Source organism: Eutrigla gurnardus (assembly GCF_963514095.1).
Source record: "Eutrigla gurnardus genome assembly, chromosome: 6".
Lineage (NCBI taxonomy): Eukaryota > Metazoa > Chordata > Actinopteri > Perciformes > Triglidae > Eutrigla > Eutrigla gurnardus.
This window is the reverse complement of record NC_139920.1, coordinates 8,523,231-8,543,310: the sequence shown is the minus strand read 5'-3', so window position 1 is coordinate 8,543,310 and position 20,080 is coordinate 8,523,231. Positions and strand designations below refer to the sequence as shown.

At 41.9% G+C, this 20,080-nt stretch overlaps 2 protein-coding genes across 2 annotated transcripts; both read left to right on the top strand.

The window, feature by feature from the left end:
• Positions 1 to 1,281: 1,281 nt before the first annotated feature.
• Positions 1,282 to 4,950, top strand: gpr17 (G protein-coupled receptor 17). Its single transcript, XM_084012084.1, has 2 exons — positions 1,282 to 1,399; positions 3,763 to 4,950. The coding sequence occupies exon 2, from the start codon at positions 3,771 to 3,773 to the stop codon at positions 4,788 to 4,790; it is 1,020 nt and encodes a 339-aa protein (XP_083868210.1). The 5' UTR covers positions 1,282 to 1,399; positions 3,763 to 3,770; the 3' UTR covers positions 4,791 to 4,950.
• A 2,621-nt stretch (positions 4,951 to 7,571) lies between these two features.
• Positions 7,572 to 19,786, top strand: inpp5d (inositol polyphosphate-5-phosphatase D). Its single transcript, XM_084012083.1, has 27 exons — positions 7,572 to 7,888; positions 8,315 to 8,378; positions 10,286 to 10,421; positions 10,528 to 10,669; positions 11,211 to 11,351; positions 11,440 to 11,530; positions 11,629 to 11,706; positions 11,808 to 11,885; positions 11,991 to 12,114; positions 12,808 to 12,914; positions 13,318 to 13,420; positions 13,505 to 13,701; positions 13,786 to 13,903; positions 13,981 to 14,077; positions 14,518 to 14,656; positions 14,978 to 15,086; positions 15,250 to 15,338; positions 15,707 to 15,788; positions 16,463 to 16,552; positions 16,645 to 16,755; positions 17,226 to 17,305; positions 17,389 to 17,476; positions 17,558 to 17,704; positions 17,792 to 17,855; positions 17,939 to 18,142; positions 18,471 to 18,907; positions 18,988 to 19,786. Exons 1-27 carry the CDS (start codon positions 7,749 to 7,751, stop codon positions 19,026 to 19,028), a joined length of 3,297 nt encoding a protein of 1,098 aa, XP_083868209.1. The 5' UTR covers positions 7,572 to 7,748; the 3' UTR covers positions 19,029 to 19,786.
• The last annotated feature ends 294 nt before the right edge of the window (positions 19,787 to 20,080 follow it).

Below are 20,080 nucleotides of genomic sequence, written 5' to 3'. Positions count from 1 at the left end.
ACTGGATACCGCACGCCAAGATGGTGCCTCTTCAGTCCAATGAGAATTGCTCGTCTGGCACATACGCTCACACAAATAAAACAGGGATCCCCCATTGTGCTTCATTGTGTTAATAATGTTCAAAAACTCCACAGTACCTTTTCATAAATTCAACGTTAGAAAATATTTAAATTGAACTGCTCATGAAAAAAACTATTCAATAAACTTTGTTATTATTATATATTTGTTTCTGCTAAAAAATTCAAATAAAACATTATCCCAGTAGAAGCCTGTTGGTGAGTTTAATTAATCAAAATATTCATCTGATTTTCTGTGAGCGGCCAGGAGACGCTGCTCCTTCACAGCAGTAAGAAGAATGATATATTTATGGCAGTTAGCACTTAAACAAGGCAATGTTTTTGCTTCAGGGTTACGAGACACAGCAGACAGCGCTAAGAAGCAGAACAAAAGTGGGGGGCCATCCCAATTTGCTGTTGGCAGTAGATTAACAGGGTAGAGATGTCAAGGCTTCTCTGCAGGCCTGCACAGATAGTGGCTCCATTCAAGTCTACAGAATACCATTTGCATATCCCTGATACAGAGAAGAGAAAGAGCCGATGTGTTTGACACAGCTGTGAACTGCTTTTATGAAAGAAATATTATCCCCCCTCAGCCAGCGGGTCCTCTCTCCACATCTGTCTGATGGCTATGTGACTGATTATTTTGGGCATACCAATTCAGGATGCCCCCAGGAGGCGAGAGACCAACAAGGGCCTCTCTTTCCTCCAAGCCCCCCTCCTCCCCAAAGCCCCTTCAAACTCCCCGCTCTTGTTTTTCACTTGCTCTCCTATAGGGAATGGGGCCCACTCTACAAAAGATCATCTCTGAGACTGCAGTCATAAACTCCTAAATTAACAACATAGTCCATCTTCTTTCTATCACTGGGAGGGTGGGAGTTCATGGTAAAGGCACTCGGCGCACCACTAGGCTTCGTTTCCATGGAGTCACACCCGACGTCTCGTTGCGACTGAGGCATGCCATTCTTCTCCACGCTGCTAAAATGTGCCGCTTATTCTGACTCAGTCTATTGTGGAGCGCACAAGTGGCTCTCTGAGGAGAAGCGATGGAGAAAGAAAGGGTGGGGTCAAGGTTCAAACGAAAGGCTCCCATTGGGACTCCCTTTCTGTTATCAAATTTGTTGAGACACAAAAAGAGCTACAGTCTCATTCCAGAGAACATCTTGAGGGAGAGTAAAGGGGGTGATAGGACAGCGCTCTTTGTGTCGGAGCTTCAGTTCTTGCAGAGCTCGCCGGGCGGACCCTCAGTCTTCACTCTGCTGCACTCCTGATTGTTCAGCAGCTGAATTGTTCCTCAAGCAGACAGCCTTTTCTTCTACAAGTCCATTCACTGTCAAGCTCAGGTAAGTCTTTTTTTATTCTACCTCACATTTTGATTAAGATGCATTTATTGTTTTGTTTTTTAAAACATTATAAAGAGGGATTCCTTATGTTTTCATTGCACATACTGTATTTAAGCGGCACAAACGTTTGCAGTTAAACAATATACTTAATATAAGTTGAGTGTGCAGTTTTAAGTTTGTATTTTGTAAAATGCATCACTTTTTTTTCATGTAAATCTCAAAACAGCATTCAAGCTTGCAGTGATGGCAATCTATCATCTACTTTTCAAGACTGGAACCTTCCAGTCAGTGATTATGAGTCGCGTTTAATCCAATAAACTTTCACAGTTACTTTATTCTACTTGGGGTTTTAATGGAATGTGTTTTAACAATGGGGAATTGTCCACATTACAGCTTTTGCCACAACAAATTGTTACTCACTAATCTGTAAAGGAGCGGTGCCAGGGTGCTCAGCCTCCTCTCTGCCAGCACTCCTGCACAGATCTGCTTACCCAGATCATTGTGATGGAGGCATATTTCAGGATTGCCTCTCTTTAGGATTATCCCTCGGGGATCCGTATTTATGGGAGCTTTTCTATTGAGATGTGCTGCTCTGGTTTGTTATCCCCGCTGGGACTGCAACCCTTTTCTTTGGGGCTCCTGAATGCGTTGAGTCTGAGCCTTGGCTGAGAAATACCCTCCGTTGTGGGTCTCACAGCTCGGGTCTGTGCAGCAGTGGAGCACACAACGTGAAAAGAGCCACGCTGCTGCATCTGGCTGGTTCCTAATGGGCCAAAAGTCCCAACAGTGAGCCGCTGACAATCCCCTTCGCTTTTTGCTGAGGAGCCCTGGGATGAGCAGCAATACTTAATCTCTTTGCACTGTTTTCACTGAGCTGTTTGCATTGTGTATTTGGGAGCCTCCCTTCAGCTATAGAAACATCTGTGGTATGACACATTGGTCCCTGCAGCACATGTTTTGATGCTGATCTTGGATCCTCCGCAAATTTCAAAGTGAAAGTTCGAGAGAACTGCTGAGAACTGGCTGAGATTAATTACTGCTTTTCATATCCCAGGGATGTTTTTGTAGATGTTTGGCTAAAGTAGAAATTGAGGAGATAAAACAAAATGAGAAGATTGGACAGCTGGAGCTCGCCAGAGTTAGAGGACGGCCGGAGGAGTGGGTGGTGATATTTAAGGTGTGCCTAAATAGTCCTCTGAGGTTTACAAAACACTAAAAACAAATATGCAACCCTTTGAGGAAGGTTTGACAATATGTTCAAGTTAAAGTCGATCCATTTCACACTCAAAGTTTAACTTTGAGTTGACGAGGAGACTCAAATGTAGTTACAGCAATCACAAACTTAGCATGGAAAGCAAGATATTTCTTCAGAAAATTTTATTTGGGTTGTTTTTTTTTTTTTTACCAAATGTATTTAGCTGTATCCTACAGTTCTTGCGACATTATAGATTAAATAAGGGAGATATAAAGTGTGTTTGCTTTATAGGATGACATTTTGTATCTCGGTTAAGCTAACATGCTGCTAGCTTTAGCTTAATTAGCATACAAACATGAGAGTGGTGGCTGTCTTCTCAGCTCACTGTTGGCAAGAAGGTGAATAAATATATTTCCCAAAACCTTTAAAAGAGATATAAAGACACATTTTCAGACTCATATCGGCTGTGCTCGCATTACAGAGCAGGTTTGAAATTTTACTCTGAATTTACACTGCATTTTAGACGACAACGTGATGCATAGCAGCTAATTAATGTTTACTGCACAGTGTTGTCTTGCATAGACGTTCCTATTCACCTCTGAGAGTTTTCAATTCTCTTTGAATGAAATCATTCTTGCTGACAAATCAGACTAAGAGGCCAGATTAGCTGGTAATAGAAGAGTGAAGAACTGATGACTTGGACTTCCTGAACTTAATGGTGTGCGGAGGAAGTCTCATACTCGTAGTGGTCAGAATGAAGTAATTATCCTCTCCGAGGGCATGCGCACATTAGCCAGGGACACTGACATCTATTGTTACCTTGTGAGACTGGCACTGGGACAAATACTTTCCCTGCCTATTGTCAGTGTGTGTTTTGTGTGCAGAGTGGTGTGTACAGGGGTTGGGTTTCCTGTCACTGGGGCACGTTGCTGTCTGAATACTAACAATGAACTATTTTAGAAATCAAAAGCACGTGTTTGGAAAAGTTGTGACTGAAATGGTCAGAGATGAGTCCTGATTTCAGCCATCGATAATACGTTTTATCTTTCTACAAACACACACAAGTTGCTTTGTATCAACCCAAATAGTAGGAAATGTTTCTATTTCTAACTGAAAATGCTGTAAGGACACATATATACATTATTAGCATTTTTTTCTGTCTCCTCAGTTACCAAAATGGAGGCTTCTACAATGGAGCTGCCGTCCCTGCTGTCCAATCAGTCATCAGAAGGCTGTGAGGCCGTGGACACAACAGTGGAGAACACACTGTTCGGATGCTTTTACATCCTGGTTTTCTTTCTGGCGCTGAATGGTAACAGCCTGGCTCTCTGGATCTTCTCTCACCAGCGTGGCGCTTCCTCTCCAGCGAACGTCTTTTTGATCCATCTGGCCGTGGCCGACTTATCGTACGTGATCATCCTCCCACTGAGGGCCACCTACCACCTCACCGGAGGCCACTGGCCCTTTGGCGAGGTACCCTGCAGGCTGGCGGGCTTTCTGTTTTATGTCAACATGTACGCCAGTCTGTACTTCCTGGCCTGCGTGGCGGGGGATCGCTACCTAGCGGTGGTTCACGCTGTGAGGTCGCTGAAGGTTCGGCGCTCTCGCTATGCCCACATCATCAGCTTCTCTCTGTGGGCTCTGGTCACCATCTCCATGGCACCACTGCTGGTCACCCACCAGACTGCAGAGGTGGGCGGCGTGACGGTGTGTTTGCAGCTGTACAGAGAGAAGGCCTCGCGCAACGCGCTTTACTCACTGGCTGTGGCCTTCACCCCACCGTTCCTCGCCACCCTGTCCTGTTACCTGCTCATCATCCACAGCCTGCATCGGGGCTCCAGGCTGGAGCCAACCATCAAGCTGAAGGCCCTGCGCACCATCGGCCTGGTCATGATCATCTACGTGGTCTGCTTCCTGCCGTATCACATGAGCAGGGCCACTTTCATCCTAGGCTACAGTCATCCGGACGTCTCCTGCCAGACACGCAGGGGCCTGAGCTTGGCCAACCGCATCACCTCCTCCCTCACCTGCCTGAACGGTGCCATGGACCCGCTGATCTACCTGTTTGGAGCGGAGAAGTTCCGCGGCACGCTCATGCGATTGTTTTGCAAAGATCAGGGGGGGGTGTCGGCAGCCACCAGCGGAGAGTTAAAGGGAACACATGAGAGCTCTGTGAGTGCTAAGTCTGAGTTTTGAGGAAGAGAATATCAGGAGCACTATTTGATATGGATGCATTTCCAACACACCCAAAAATTCGACTATTGATTGACCTGCCTTTGCCTGACTGAAGGACGAAGGCTCATTCCAAAAATGTGGTTAATGTGCCACCGTAGCCCCCCGAAGCCAAATTCACTCGTCGGAGTTGGAGAGTGGAAGTGGACGTTACCTGGACAGGATCGTCCTGTGTCCAGCAAAGTGTGAGACTCATATTCCATATGTGACATAATAAATTGAAGATAATCACTCCCAGTTTTAAATCAAAATGGTAATTTTAGACCAAATCAACATATTTGGAAGTTGCTTTCAATCCACCGTCATCTCCATTGATTGGGGATTATCTGCTTAGTAAAGTCTGCAGAGTTGCCAAGCTGCGATGAGTGTGCATATGATCCCCAGAGAACCCTCAAACACTAGCCCTCGCCATCAAGTCTGTGAGACTATGAGGCTCCAGCTGGTGCAACCTCGATGAGAATGAAGTTGCTCAGTCTGTTTCCACAAGGTTCTTATTATTGTGTTAAACACCAAATGAACAAATGTGTACATAGTCAACTTTTAATGTATTCTACTGTTTTGTATCCTATGCCAAATGTGATAAATACTTTTTAGCTTTTAATATTTTCTTTTCTTAGCCATGCTAGCACGGCGGCTCTGGGTGGCACTGTCTGTCAGTTGGTCAGCTGGTCCGCCACTTCATACAGACTGAACTATCTCAACAACCTTTATATCGTTGCCATGAGATCACAGATCCAAATCACAAGAGGATGAATTGTAATATCTTTGACGATCCCGACCTTTTCTGTAGCGCCACCAGGAGGTCCCGATGTTTTCAGTACGTTGGTTTATGATCAAATCTTGTAAATTAGCAAATATTTGCATGCTACAACGTAAACTAAGATTGTGTGGATGGTATGTAACAGCTAGGATGGGCCCATTCTGTCACTGTAATGAATTATTGTTTTTAGCCACATTAGTAGCGGTGATGGCGGTATGCTCTGTCAGGGGTTAAACTTAAATTAAATTTGATGCTCCAGACGGTTTGTTACACAGAACCATGTGATTGGCTGAACCATCTGTCTATCACCGGCGAATGGGAGAGGAGTAGGGAGAAGAACGAAAACATCTTTGAGATCAACATCATTGAGAAAAGCCTTCAGTGACGCTCTTCGCTCTTTCAAAGAAGTCACACTCGTCAGTTTTAATATAACTGATGCTTTTGTAGCATCAACGCTAGCCCCTTTAGGAGCCGCCATTGTTCTTTACAAAGGGAACCGGTCCCTCTCCATGTCGCGTCACACATCTACCACTGTTCCTTAAAACTTTATTGATGCCCGGGAAGATGAATTTCAGAGAATCGAGAATCCAGCTGCAACGTTAACCACCAGTTTGGTCCAAACTGAAATCGGTGTTGGTAGCGGCATTCATGTTCCCCTCAGAATGAATCGCAATTGTTTACACCAAAGCCTGCCGAACTAATGATGTTCCCATCTACTTTGCTTTGAGTGATAATTAGCAATGTTAGCATGCCGACACCTGAAGCTAAGATGATGAACGTGGTTAACATTTTACCTGCCAAACATCAGCGTGTCGCATCGTCGAGCAGGGAGATGCTCAAAGCACTACTGTGCATTAGTGCAGCCTCTCAGAGCTGCTAGCATGGCTGTAGATGTTTGGTTTTGTATGATATCACATGTATTTTAAACCCATTTAAAGTGTATTTTTGACTACTTTTTTAAATTGTTGGAAGACACTGGTACCATGTTTACTTTCCTTTTGCCAGACAAATCTTCATTGTACATATATTCTTCATTATCCAGCTCCCTTACTTAATGCATTTAAGTATTTTGTTTTCTCCACATTCCAATAATATTGCACTATTGCAAACTATTAATCCTGTTTTACTGTGAGTCAGTGATCTGCAGAAGAAGTGCTGTTTGAGACAGAAATACATGACTCACACCGCTCAGTAAGATGTGTTCTAAATGTACAACTTCAAGTTGTGAATAATAACTCAGTAAAAATATGATTTCACGTCCTCTGTGCCTGAGATGATGTGTCTTCTCTATACTGTCGCTTCATATCTGAATCTTTGAGCTGTTCTTTGTGAAAGTGGAAAACCTATTTTGAGCGCAGGACAGAAACCTTCGAGGCTGCAGTGACTTGTCACTGTGTACTTCTCTTTTTGTATCATGTGACCCATGTTGTGGTTTGTGAGCAGCTTATTTTCCTCCTCTTATTTCTGCAAGACTTCCTGTCCATCACATGAACATGGCAAGCCACACTTAACTTGCATTTCCAAGACGATCAAGCGGTTAGACGTCAGACCAAGACAGAGGGGTCTTCTGGCTGGATACAAGCACTTGTTTTATTCTAGGTCAAAGGTGATTTGAGCTTTTAAGAAATGCATCTTGGAACCAAATGATGTTTTAAATGCTTTGCACAAGCAGATTTATCAGTAAATGCTTTTACCATAACAAGCAGGAATAATACTTTTATTGTTACTTCCCCTTTTCACTTCTTTTAACACAACTTTCAACAAATTTTTTCTGTTCTATACAGTTCACATTGACAAGAAGGTATGCACAAACTAAAGAGGGACAGTAACTACCATTAAAGTAATGTGATAAAGAGTTTTAGTCAGCAAGCGAAAGTGTCTATTTCCATTTACAGCTCTGCAGAGCTGTCATATAACAGGCAGAGCAGAGGAACCACGGCCCTCCTCTCTTAACTTTTCGAATGAGGAAGTTCAGAGCCGAGCTAGTAGCAGCTTCCTTTTACAGCTTTCGGAGGCAGAGGATGAACAATTGAACGAAAGGACTTGAAAGTGCGCACCATGAAAAGATGAAAATAGCCAGGAAGAAAAACTGAGTCTACTTTGGTTTGCTGGAATATAGTTTGAGAGCGGATGCAAAACTATTAAACTCTTGGGTGAGAAAGATGCCAAGTTATCAACCTTGGTGCCATGGTACTATAACTCGATCCAAAGCTGAGGATCTACTTTCCAAAGCAGGGAGAGATGGAAGCTTCCTTATCCGGGCCAGTGAGTCCATACAGGGAGCATATGCCCTCTGTGTCCTGTAAGTAGACTTCACCTCTGTCTAACTATTGTGCTTTTCATTTGATTTCATGAAGTGTACAATGATTCTTGTTCCTTGTTAAAACAATAACACAAAAAATGTGTGTGATCTTTAATAATGGAAGTAAAACATGACATGGCTGTTTTGTGCATTGAGTTAAAGTTTAAACAAATTAATCAGTTTGGGCTTGTTTAATATACCAGGGTTAAAAGTTAAAATGTCTCCTGAAAGTGTAATACTTGCACATGCACACTGCAAATGCAATACTAGTTCCTCTTTATTTGGCTACTGTGCTGCTAGCGCTCAGATGGGACGCTTCATTTTAAATGCTGCCCAAACACACACCAGCCAGCATGCTTCTTCACCTTACAGCTTATGTCATATTCCAAAATGATAGACATTTGCATTTCATTATTCCAACCACAGATACCAGAACTGTGTGTACACATACAGAATCCTGCCAAATGAGGATAAGAAGCTCTCTGTCCAGGTGGGTTGACTGTTTGACACAAGCCAAAGTCAGGTGAATTATTATGGTCGTGGACTTTTTGTTGTTGAATATTTACAGGGTTCAATATCATAAATAAATGCTGGTATGCAGCTATTTTTTTTAAAAGCGACATCTACTTAGTTGAAACCTAATTTAAAACATTCTGTAACCTATAATTATGCATTTATTTGTTACACCCACCCGTTTCCTTGTAGCCCAATGCAGACCTAATGTCTAGACTAAACCACGGCTAAATCTGGGCTGTCAGTTTTGTAGATGTCTAACCAAAGCCCAAGCCCAGCCATCAATCAGACAGCTATTGAACGACAACATATGTACGTCTAATAGACACCAAAATAATGTCTATAGGACTCACTTTTTACCCGAATTTAACTGGGTCTGGTACTTACCGATTTATGACCAAATGGGCTGCGAAAACAAATGACATTCCTATCAGCCTCAGGTGTACTTTGTGTTTACTGCAACTGTTAGCATGCCAACACACTCAATTAATACCTGCTTGGCATAAACAGGGTGATGTTGTCCTTGTGAGCATGCTAACATTAGCATTGAGCTCAGAACCCCGCAGCCTCACAGAGCCGCTAGAATTAGACTTTGTTAGTCTTGTTCTTGACTCAATCACAATAACTCCAAACCACAGCTGATGCTCAGTTCAATATTATCTATCAATGACTATTGAGTTACATGGCTGACAAAGCTACTGCTGACGTCTCTCAATGTGTAAAACTTCCTGTACAATCACAATTCTGTCATGCACACATCCAACCCACTTTCAACTGCCAAGAGCTTTAATGTCACAAATGCAGTGGTTCTGTTAATATTGACATTTATCATTTTATAAAGTGCTGATGCGTGTTTACTGAAAACTTATCATTTAAAAGTGATTAGTGACTGGTGCAGGGTGACTCTAGAGGAATGAGGAAGACTTCTGGCTGAGGCAGGAACTTAGAAAAGTACAGTAAGCTTGTTGGAAACAATAAAAGCAAAGGTTACTTTAACCTGCAGATACAAGAATGCTTTATATTGGCTTGATATCTTGTTTGTTGCCGCTAGTATAGAACCACATTGCAAACAAAAATCGAATATTAACAGCCACCTGGAGGAAGTGAAAGCAGTTGGTGCTTGTGAGTTAATGCAGAAGTAATAGAGTATCATCAGCGTAGAATTAAAGACAAAGTGGGATATTATTGGAACACGTACATCTGCCACTGCAATGGGCCTGTTTTTTTTTCTTTTCTGTTCTGTTGAATGAACAAACATGAAAACTGTATTATCAGATTCAAGCGTCAACATTACTAACATGTGGTCAAAAAGTGGTCAAAAGTAACACGTTACTAGCAGTAATATAAAATACCAGCATGTTCAAGAGTTCTGTCCAGCTACGGTAATAATAAATCATTTACATAAGTAAACTCATGGGGGCATAATTTTAAATGTCAGCCCTATCGCCTCCTCAAATAGGCTGCAGGTAAAGGCAAAAATGTGCATATCAAAGTATTTAGTAGGAATTATTTGTAATTTGTACCATCCAACTAATAAATCTTGTGTACAATCAATGATGCAGCATGCTTGTGCCATAAAACAAGTCAAACGATTGTGTGCTTGAAACCAGATGAAAAATCAATGATCAAAAAGATAATGTCAAAAAGCCTTTAAACCTTTTGAAACTTCGCTGATAACATGAACGCAGCTGTTGCCTGCTGGAGGAAGGCACAGGCGGCAAGTAGACATATCTGACATCGAATGGGAAGTAAAACTGAAAGATGTCACCTGCGGCATAAAAAAAAATACAAAGGTCATTCAGAAAACAACAGCACCACATGACATTTCAGTTCTGCTGACATTTAAGGACAATTATGTCTAATCTGTTGTGATCTGCTTCTCAGGCATCTGAGGGAGTTCCTATCAGGTTCTTCTCTATGCTGCCTGAGCTGGTGGAGGCATATCACAGTCACAACATGGGTCTGATCACACATCTGCAGTACCCTGTTCAGAGGGAGGAGGAGGTAGACGAGGATCAAGGTCAAACAACTTCACTTCACCTGAATAGTGGCTACAATGTCAAAATGTTCCCGTCAAAGTTTTTAAAATTCCTAAACATCCCACACGGTACGTCTCTCTCCTGCAGAATCCAATAATCTTCCACCGCAGCTTCCACCCAGGACCTTCCCAGCCAACGAGAAAGACATCGACCCCAAGTGTTCTGAACAGCCCTGCAAGTCCTTATCAGAGCTCTACCTGACTAGACTGCAGCATATGGACTTGTCCACGTATGGTCACATTTGCATAATTTGTACTTACTATTATGCCCCTCAGTCAGAGAATTGCGTATTTTAAACCCACTTAAAAATGTAAAGAGGATGACGTATTTTTGTAGGCCAACCACACTAGTTACTGGCTCCTTACACTGGTTCCCTTGAAAAAAAAGTAATAGGATTTTTCCATTGGATTTTAGAGTCCTGCAGTTTATGATACTTATGTTTTGTTCAGCAAAATAATCTTCCTAAACGAGCTGCACTTTTATAAGCTTTGAAGCATTAATGCAATCGCCAGAAGTAAAAAGCTAACGTTATATATTATATGGAACTACACAACCCCTGTAGTCTCATCTAGCCACTTAGCATAGAAAAAAGTGTTACAATCTGTTACGTGTGTGTTAACATCTAAGCATCAAATTAAAAACCCATTCAAAACACCCTCAAGATGAGGGAACCAAAAGTGCAAAAATGCTGACTCACTTCTGGGTTTGGGGACTCATTCCTGCAGCACTCTGTGATGAGATAATAGTGTTCCCATGTTGCACATTTCCAGAATATCAGAGGAACATAAAATGGCTATTCAAGAATACTTCAGGACCTCAATCTGCTTGGATGCTGAACAAGTACAAAACGGTTCTTCTAACCTCCCCGGGCTAAAGAAGCTAACAATGTCAATCTGCAAGAATTTAAACAGGTACAGTTATCAGCCAACATAATATTATATATCAATTACAATGTATAGGGCTGACTTAACCATACTCTGACCTTTTTTTGTGAGACAGCGAAATTTCCCGTATCTTGCCAGTCCTGGAGATCTTTCATCGAGCCATAGACCAACAGGTCTCGCAAGGGATTGGACAGTTTCCAAAACAAGTGGGTGGCACCATTGATCCTTTACAGCATTATGAACTCATACAAAAATATCCATATCATCATGTATCCATATCATCATTATTTACTTTTATTCTCAGATTTCTGGCGATTCAGATAAAGCTGTATCCTGTAGGCTTGAGCAACTGACAAAACTGCTCTACTCAATAGAAGATAAGGTAACGTGGCTCGTGTTTACCGACTGCCCATGAACTATTTTGGTAAATGACGAACAAATAAGTTAGAGGTGACACAGCACTTCTCTGTTTCTTTTTTTCAGGCTAAAAGCTCTATGATTGAGTCTGTTGGATATGAAGGTGGTCACAGGAAATCTATCATACCGCTTGTTACATTTGAGGTGCTTCTCTAAAGTAGTGTCTATACAACTAGCCAGGAGAATTAAATGATGTGAGATGTCTGTAGGTTTGGAGTTTATTTGACCTGTTTCCTCTTTCACTTGCAGGTCAAACAAGAATCTCTGGGTATTCCCACGAAGATGTTCCTGAAAGTAGATGTTGAAAGTGGAAAGCTTTATCTCAAGAAATCAAAAGATGGGCCTGAAGATAAATACTTTGTGCACAATAAAAGTAAAAAATCCCATTGCTCTCTAACCTCATTCCTTTGTATTTCTAGCAATGCTGCTGTAGCATCGGTTGGTATGTCAGTTGGTCAGTCCACACTGAAATATCTCAATAGTTATTGGATGGATTGCCATGGTCATGGTCAATCATGGTCCCTATTGGATGATCCAACTGATTTTGGCGATCCCCTGACTTTTCCTCTAGCGCTCCATGATGTTGACAACTTTGGTTTGAAGTGAAATGTCTTGAAGTTCTATTGCAATATCGTTTGGTACAGACATTCATGAGTTATGGTGACCATGGTAAACATTTTACGTGCATCATCAGCATGTTCATTGTCATTGTGAGCGTGTTAGCTGAAGTTAGCATGCGGAAATGGGCATCCCGGAGTTAGCATGCTGAAGTTAGCTTACTTATATTAGCATGCTGAAGTTAGCATGCCAAATTTAGCATGCTGAAGTTAGCTTGCTGGAGTTAGCATGCCAAATTTAGCATGCTGAAGTTAGCTTGCTGGAGTTAGCAGGCTGAAGTTAGCATGCTGAAGTGAGCCTCCTGGAATGAGCATTCTGAAGTTAGCATGCTGAAGTTAGCTTGCTGAAGTAAGCACGCTCAATCAAGCATGATGAAGTTAGCATGCTCAATTTAGCACAATATAGTTCAACAACTGCTGTAGACTCTTATGTTTGTGTTATGTTTTAGTCCTGCAGTTGGTGAAATCCCAGAAAATGCACGCCAAACTCGTCATCGTGGCAGAGTCTGAGAAAGAGAGGATTGTGCGTAAAGAGTTTGTGTTTGATGACGCAAAGGTAAAAAGAAAACATCTAATCAGTTGGTTTGGTTCAGATTTACCTTTTTTTTAATAAAGAATGTATCTATAACATTAAATATCATTGATCGTATTTGTTTGATAGTGGTATTTTATTAGCATCATGTGTTGCTAAATCCTAAATGATGAGTATGTGACATTATCTTTTTTCTCCAAATGATCCTGCCCAGTTCAAACCAGTAAGAAGAACACAAATACATGAATCTTACATGAAATAAGCAAAACTGTTCTAACGCTGGCAGAAAATAGTGTGTTCACGTACGTGCCTGTTGCTCATAGAAATAGACTGATTGAAAAAACATATTTTCAGGGGCTTTAAGGTTTCAGTCACATGTAATTCATGAGGTTCACAAAAATATAATAAAAATAATTTGTCTCACCAGAAAAGGGAGGGGTTTTGCCAACTTCTTCAACAAATGAAAAACAAACACTCTGAAAAGCCTGAACCAGACATGATCACAGTGTTTGTTGGCACCTGGAACATGGGTAACTATATTAACATCTTACAATATTTGAATGAATGTCTTACAATCTACGTTTAGTGTGAAATGTTTCTCCATAAACCCACAGGAAACGCAGGTCCTCCCCACAACATTGACTCCTGGTTTCAGTGTAAAGGCCAAGGGAAGACACAAGACGACACGGCCGATCACATCCCGCATGATTTTTACATCATTGGGACTCAGGAGGATCCTTTGGGCGAGAGGGAGTGGTCAGAAACGGTGAAAGGTGTCCTGAGAAAAATCACAAACATCAGCTTCAAACAAGTAGGTGACTGTGACAAAGTAACAGAGCTCCAACTGAATGCAGGTGCAGAGCAGTGATGCGTCATGTCATCTTCTAACATCCAGGTGGCGATCCACACTCTGTGGAACATACGCATTGTGGTTCTGGCCAAGCCTGAGCACGAAAACAGGATCTCCCACGTTTTTTCCGACAGTGTGAAGACGGGGATCGCCAACACTCTGGGTAAGCGTTTCATGATCTGTCATAAAAGTTTCTTGAGTAATTACCCCTCACTAATCACTGTGATGTTTGTCATGTAGGAAACAAGGGAGCAGTGGGAGTGTCCTTCATGTTCAACGGTACATCATTTGGCTTTGTCAACAGTCACCTGACCTCTGGAAGTGAGAAGAAGCTCAGGTGAGGCGCAGACGACATTTTTAACAAAGCCAGCCATGTTGAATGTATAAGTAACATTGTTTTGGATAGAACCATGGATGTACTTTCAAGTGCAGATTCACCACTTTTACAGTTTCAGTTTGATTAACTCTCTCAAATCTCTCGAAACATTATCCTCAGACTATCGAGCTGTCACAGTCAAGGTGATAGAAGAGATTAGTTGATTAAAAAATGGTTAGGCTCATCTGGGCTCCTCATTATTTGTTAGTTTGCCGGAGGCAGCAATCTCCAGTTCTGAAAAGTGAAGCCAACTTGCATTCTCTCTGCTGACCATCAGGGGGCGACTCCTCTGGTTGCAAAAGGACGTCTAATTGCATGAAAGTCTATGAGAAAATTACCCTACTTCTCACTTGATTTATTATCTCACTAAACGTTGTAAAAATGAGTTTATCTAATTGCAGGCGAAACCAAAACTACTTCAACATTCTGCGATTCCTGAATCTGGGAGATAAAAAGCTCAATCCGTTTGACATCACACATCGGTTCACCCACCTCTTCTGGCTCGGTGATTTGAACTACCGTGTTGAATTCCCATCTACAGTAAGCATTGTTGAATGCAGTTTGCTGTACAGAAATGACACAACAAAATAATGTAATGTGATGTTACGTAGCTTCCTGTATGTTTTTGTCTTGGAATGAAAAGCTGAGCTTCTATGGTTATTAATCCTCCCGAATAACCCGCAGATTGACAAATATATAACTTTTTAATGTAGATTTTAAGAAATGAAGTGCAACTACTGTGGTGCTGTAATTCAGTGAGTGGTGCATGAAAGAGCATGCTGGTTGTCAGGTGCCTGAGCTCTCAGCTGCTAACACTTTTAGGCAGGAAAAGTCACTACTTTGCACTGTTTCCCTTCACAGGAAGCCGAGTACATTGTGACAAAGATCAAACAGCAGCAGTACCCGGAACTCCTCAGTAAAGACCAGCTCAACATGGAGAGGAATGATGGACGAGTCTTCCTGCATTTCGGTGAGCCTCAGACACACGAAGAATAGAGATCAATACAAACGTACCGCATGATTTTGCTCTATGTGATTATCTATAGCCACTCAACTCTGTCCATTCATTCATGGTCAGCATGCCACACAAACAAAAACACGTCTTCTTAACAGGCATTTTATTCTGATTGTAGATGAAGAGGAAATCACGTTTGCACCCACGTATCGCTTTGAAAGAGACACGCGAGACAAGTATGCCTACACGAAGGCCAAAGCCACGGGGGTAAGCTTGTGTTTAGTCAGATGTCTTTTCCCTGTTTGGCTCCTCTCATGATCCAGAGTGCAGAAACACTAAAAGCAACTACAGCATTGAACACAACTCTTAGCTACACCAGAACATGGGTTTTGCTTTAAGTCCTCCATGTGAAGAAGGTCTGTTGAGGCTCATAGAAAATGTATGATACAACTCCTACAAGCATCAGGATCAATCTAACAAATATCTCTTAGACATGTGGAACCTTGTGAAGTTTGATCCCCTGATTGATCCATAGCAGCAATAATGTTTGATCATGTTTCTACCTCCCAGCTGCTTTTCAAACTGCTCTGTGAAACCTGTTATTATAGTCGCTACTTATGTATGTGTGATGACAGACAAAATACAATTTGCCCTCATGGTGTGACCGTGTCCTGCGGAAGTCATATCCTCTGGTTCATGTTGTCTGCCAAGCATATGGTGAGTAATTCAGAATTAGTATTTGTTTTTTTGTAGTGCTTTATTTCGTGGGGTACATACTTTCTAAATAATTCCCTACGATGCTTTGGAGGGGATCTACAAAGAACTATGTATTTTGGTATGAATTAAACAGAAAATAGAAACTGTGTTAAACAGCTTTTTTATAATTCAGTTTTTTAATTGCTTTTCAACAAGTTGACAACAAGAGCAACATCAGCATAAATGTGAGTAAAAGTTAAAAAAAATACATGCCAGGTAGATAAATAAAACGGAGACAAAGACAGAAAATAAATAAACAGTAAACAGTATATAAACAGTATAACTATAGGCTAAGCATTATTTATCCAGCTTCATTCACTTACATTGTGGTCTTTCCCATCATCACAACCTCATATCACTTTGATTTGTCTAATAGAGATTATTTTTAGAAGGGAAATTCAAATTTCCCCCATAATTAGTACCAAATTACATTGTTTTTCATAAACTTCCAAGGAACTTATGAAGGAATTATTTGGAAAGTATGGACCCATAATGTTTTACTGTCTGTGATGTGTTTTTAAAGGGGCACTCCACCAATTTCACACATGAAGATCAGTTTAGTTGTCATGAGTAGCACAACTTCACCCATGTGTTTAGTGAGACCGACTCATTCAGCCAAACTTTCCAACTTGCAGGTTGCACCAATGACATCATGACAAGTGACCACTCACCATTATTCGCCTCATTTGAAGTCGGAGTAGCCTCACAGTTTGTGTCCAAGCAAGGTACGATCACCATCTACGGCCTTCTGCAGATGACTTCATGTTATCCGTTCCAAAATGATGATGTTGTATTTATTTTTTATATATATTTTCAGATCCAAACAGTGAACCTCAAGGTGGGATACAGATCATGAACTGCATGGCCACCTTGCTGACAAAATCAAAGACCAAGTTCTTCATTGAATACTATTCCAGCTGCTTGGGGAGTACGTATGACACCGCTAGGCATGGGGCGATATGAATATCTTATATACGATTATCCTGGCCTGTTATTATCCCCATAAAAAATCAAAATATATAAAAAATATGACGTTACATTTTGTTAGGAAACAAATCATTTTCTTTCGTCACACTTTCGTTTTTCAGTGAAAACCAGCCAAATGTTCAACAAGGTGATAATACATCATAAGGACACCCTACATAAATAAAGAATAAAGAATGTTTTTATCAGACTCTATTTTTCACATCTCAACCATGATAGTGAGCTTCTCAAGTCACTAGTGTTAATATTCAAGATTATCCCATTAATATAAATTCACCACAGTCAACTTATTGTGAGTGTTTTTCATCATGATCCTCGATAAAATCCTGTATCGTCCCATCCGACCGCTTCACATTAGATTCTGCTTTAAGCTGGGTTGAGGATCACACTAAATATTTCCCTAAATGTCTACAGGTACAGTCAAGACTTCTGAGGGAGAGAACACAGAGCACTCAAACGGCTCAATAAAAGTTTGGTTTCGCAACCAAATCGAGGTAAATGAGGAAGGAGCCGTCAGAGTGGAACATGACTAGTTCTGGTAAGTAATCATCATTTGTTTTCCTCTCTGTCTGCTCAGCTCACGCCCATCATCTCGGATCGAGAGTACCTTTTGGACCAGCACATCCTCATCTGTGTGAAGTCAATAGACTGTGACGAGTCGTACGGTAATGAACCCACACGCGGTGTGTAATGCAGATGCATGAGCTGAGCGGTATTAACATTTAGCTGGTGTCTTATTCCCAAAGGGGGCGGTTGTGTTGCTCTGCGAGCTGCCCAGTTCTCCTACACAGAGTTTCAGATCACGCTGACTCACCACGGAGAGAAGACGGGCACGTTGACAGGCGGCATCCAGTTGCGCACCTCCGAGGGCAAGTCCACTGAGAAGCTATACGGTGAGTGTGGAAACCAGCTCAGGACCTACGTATTAAGTTACTTCCACTTCAGTTCCTGCAGCATCAATATTTCTTCTCTGCTTTCAGATTTCATCAAAGTTGAAAAGGATGACACTTGCACCTCAAAAGGCAAAGGTGGCGACGCAAACAAGTAAGACGTTTTTTTCTGCTTAACTTCAAAACATGTCAAACATGAGTTCCAGGTTGTGATGTTTTCTGTCTTGTGGTTAACAGGTTTTCCGTCAACCATTCACTTGATATTTCTAACCCCAGTTATGCTGGAGTGTCGTTCAAAAGTGGCAATGTGATCGATTTAGGGTGGAGTTACAGCATGCCACCAAAAACTCTGCCAATCGCCGGACAAGGGTGTAAAGACACCAAGAAGTGTGGTTATGATGTGGGCACACGCAGTCCCACAGGGAAACAACTAAACCCCACGTAAGTGCCGTCTCACTTCACATGACTCACTGAAACTCAGTCTAGAAACAAGAAAGTTCTCCACCAGGTGTTTCTGCAACCACATTTCCAGTAGTGTGTGATTGGATGAATACAAGCCAAAAGTGGCTACATAGAAAATGTCCAGTAGAGACAAATACTATTTTATTTCCATTATTTAAATTGTATAATGAACTCCACATATGATATTTGCCAATTTAAAAGATATTTGTGTCAGTCAAAGTGTCAGTTTGTTGAGTGGGACTTAGCCTCTGTGTAGTTGATGTGATTCAGGAGGACGTGAAACTGAATCTGGTCCCTTATTTACTAGGGGCGAGGATGAAAAGGTAACAGAGATGTTTGACAATCCCTTATATGGTTCAATGGGAAAATCACGGTGCAAGGACCTCGACCCCCTGCAGAAGGACCTCCTCACGCTTCTAGACCCCACCTTCACAACCTGCAAACCAGCAGACGGCGACTGTGATCGCCCCCCGCTGCCCACCCCACGCATCCGCTCCTTCACCTACACGGAGACCAAACCTCAGCCTCCAGCCCCGGGCACCTCACTTCCCTCAGTGCTCAAGAAACCAGTGGTGCCGTCGCGCTCGGAAGGGGGGCTGGCACCCAACCGGCCCCCTTTACCTTCCAAGTCCCGGCCAACCGTACCGGAGCCCCAGATCCCCAGAGACTACAGAGACAGCTCCGAACTTCCCATCAAACAGAGACCACCAGCAAGACCTGGTCAGCCACAGCCTCACAAAGAGAGTAAGGAAAACTCATTTTTTCTTCTGGCAAAACCTGTCTGTCTTTAATTACCCATGATGCATCTTTTTGTCTTTCTGTAGTGAATCCTGAATTTCCCAAGATGGGCCGTTCTGTGAAGTGACAAGGCTGCAGTGATGGTCCGCACATAGTCCGGCTTCTGCATGATTGGAAACATGAAATACAGTCACTCGCCCTCGCATGTTTCACCCGTGGGCACAACTATTCATTGGTGAATGAAATCTAGCTAATTAACTCGGATGCTGCGAGTTAGATGAGAAAAGCACTACCACTTTCATGTCTGTATGCTAAATATGACGTTGCAGCTAGGTAGCTTAGCTTAGCTTAGCATGAAGACTGGAAACGGCAGCCCGGCTCTGGGCAAAGGACAAAAAAGTTGCAACAAGCACCTTCAAATCTCATGAATTACCATGTTTAACACTGTTGGACAGAGCCGGGCTAGCAGTTCCCTACTCTTTGTAGTCTTAATGCTACGCTAAGCTAAACGTCTCTCAGCTATAGCTTCATATTTCACCAATTATATGAGCATGGTATTGATCTTCTCATGTAATTCTTGGCATGAAAGCAAAAATGTCAATGTTTAAAGTGATCTAAACATTAGGTCAGATATTTTCAGACTTCATCTCTGCTAAGCTCTTATTAAAAAGTAGGTTTGAAATTAAACTCTGCCTATGAATAACTCTGTTACATTTCAGGGAGAGTTTTAACGCATGTTCACTAATTTTTACCGCACAGTATTGTCTTGTACATTAAACGGTTTGCCATGAGTTTGTTAGTTTAGATGGTTATCACAGCCTCATGTCACGACAATCTTTGCATGTGAAACTGTAAATAAAGACCTGTTAAAGTCTGCAGCAGAGACCAATCTAGTGCTGCAATCCTTTGCTTCCATCTGCTGTTGCCTGGACGAACTGCATGCACAGTGAATATCCTAAATCATCCAGATGAAATACTAAATCATAGAGGACATCCTACCTTAATGGTAGCACAGGCATCATCGACTCCTACAATACTATTTATCCTGCACACTATTTCATGATTTATTTATTTTTTTAAATGTCATCAAATGACCATGACTGTGTCTTTAGCCTTATCATTGGGAGCCCAATCATGACACCTCCAAGGGACTGGGGAGCTTGTGTTGGGCACATGTTA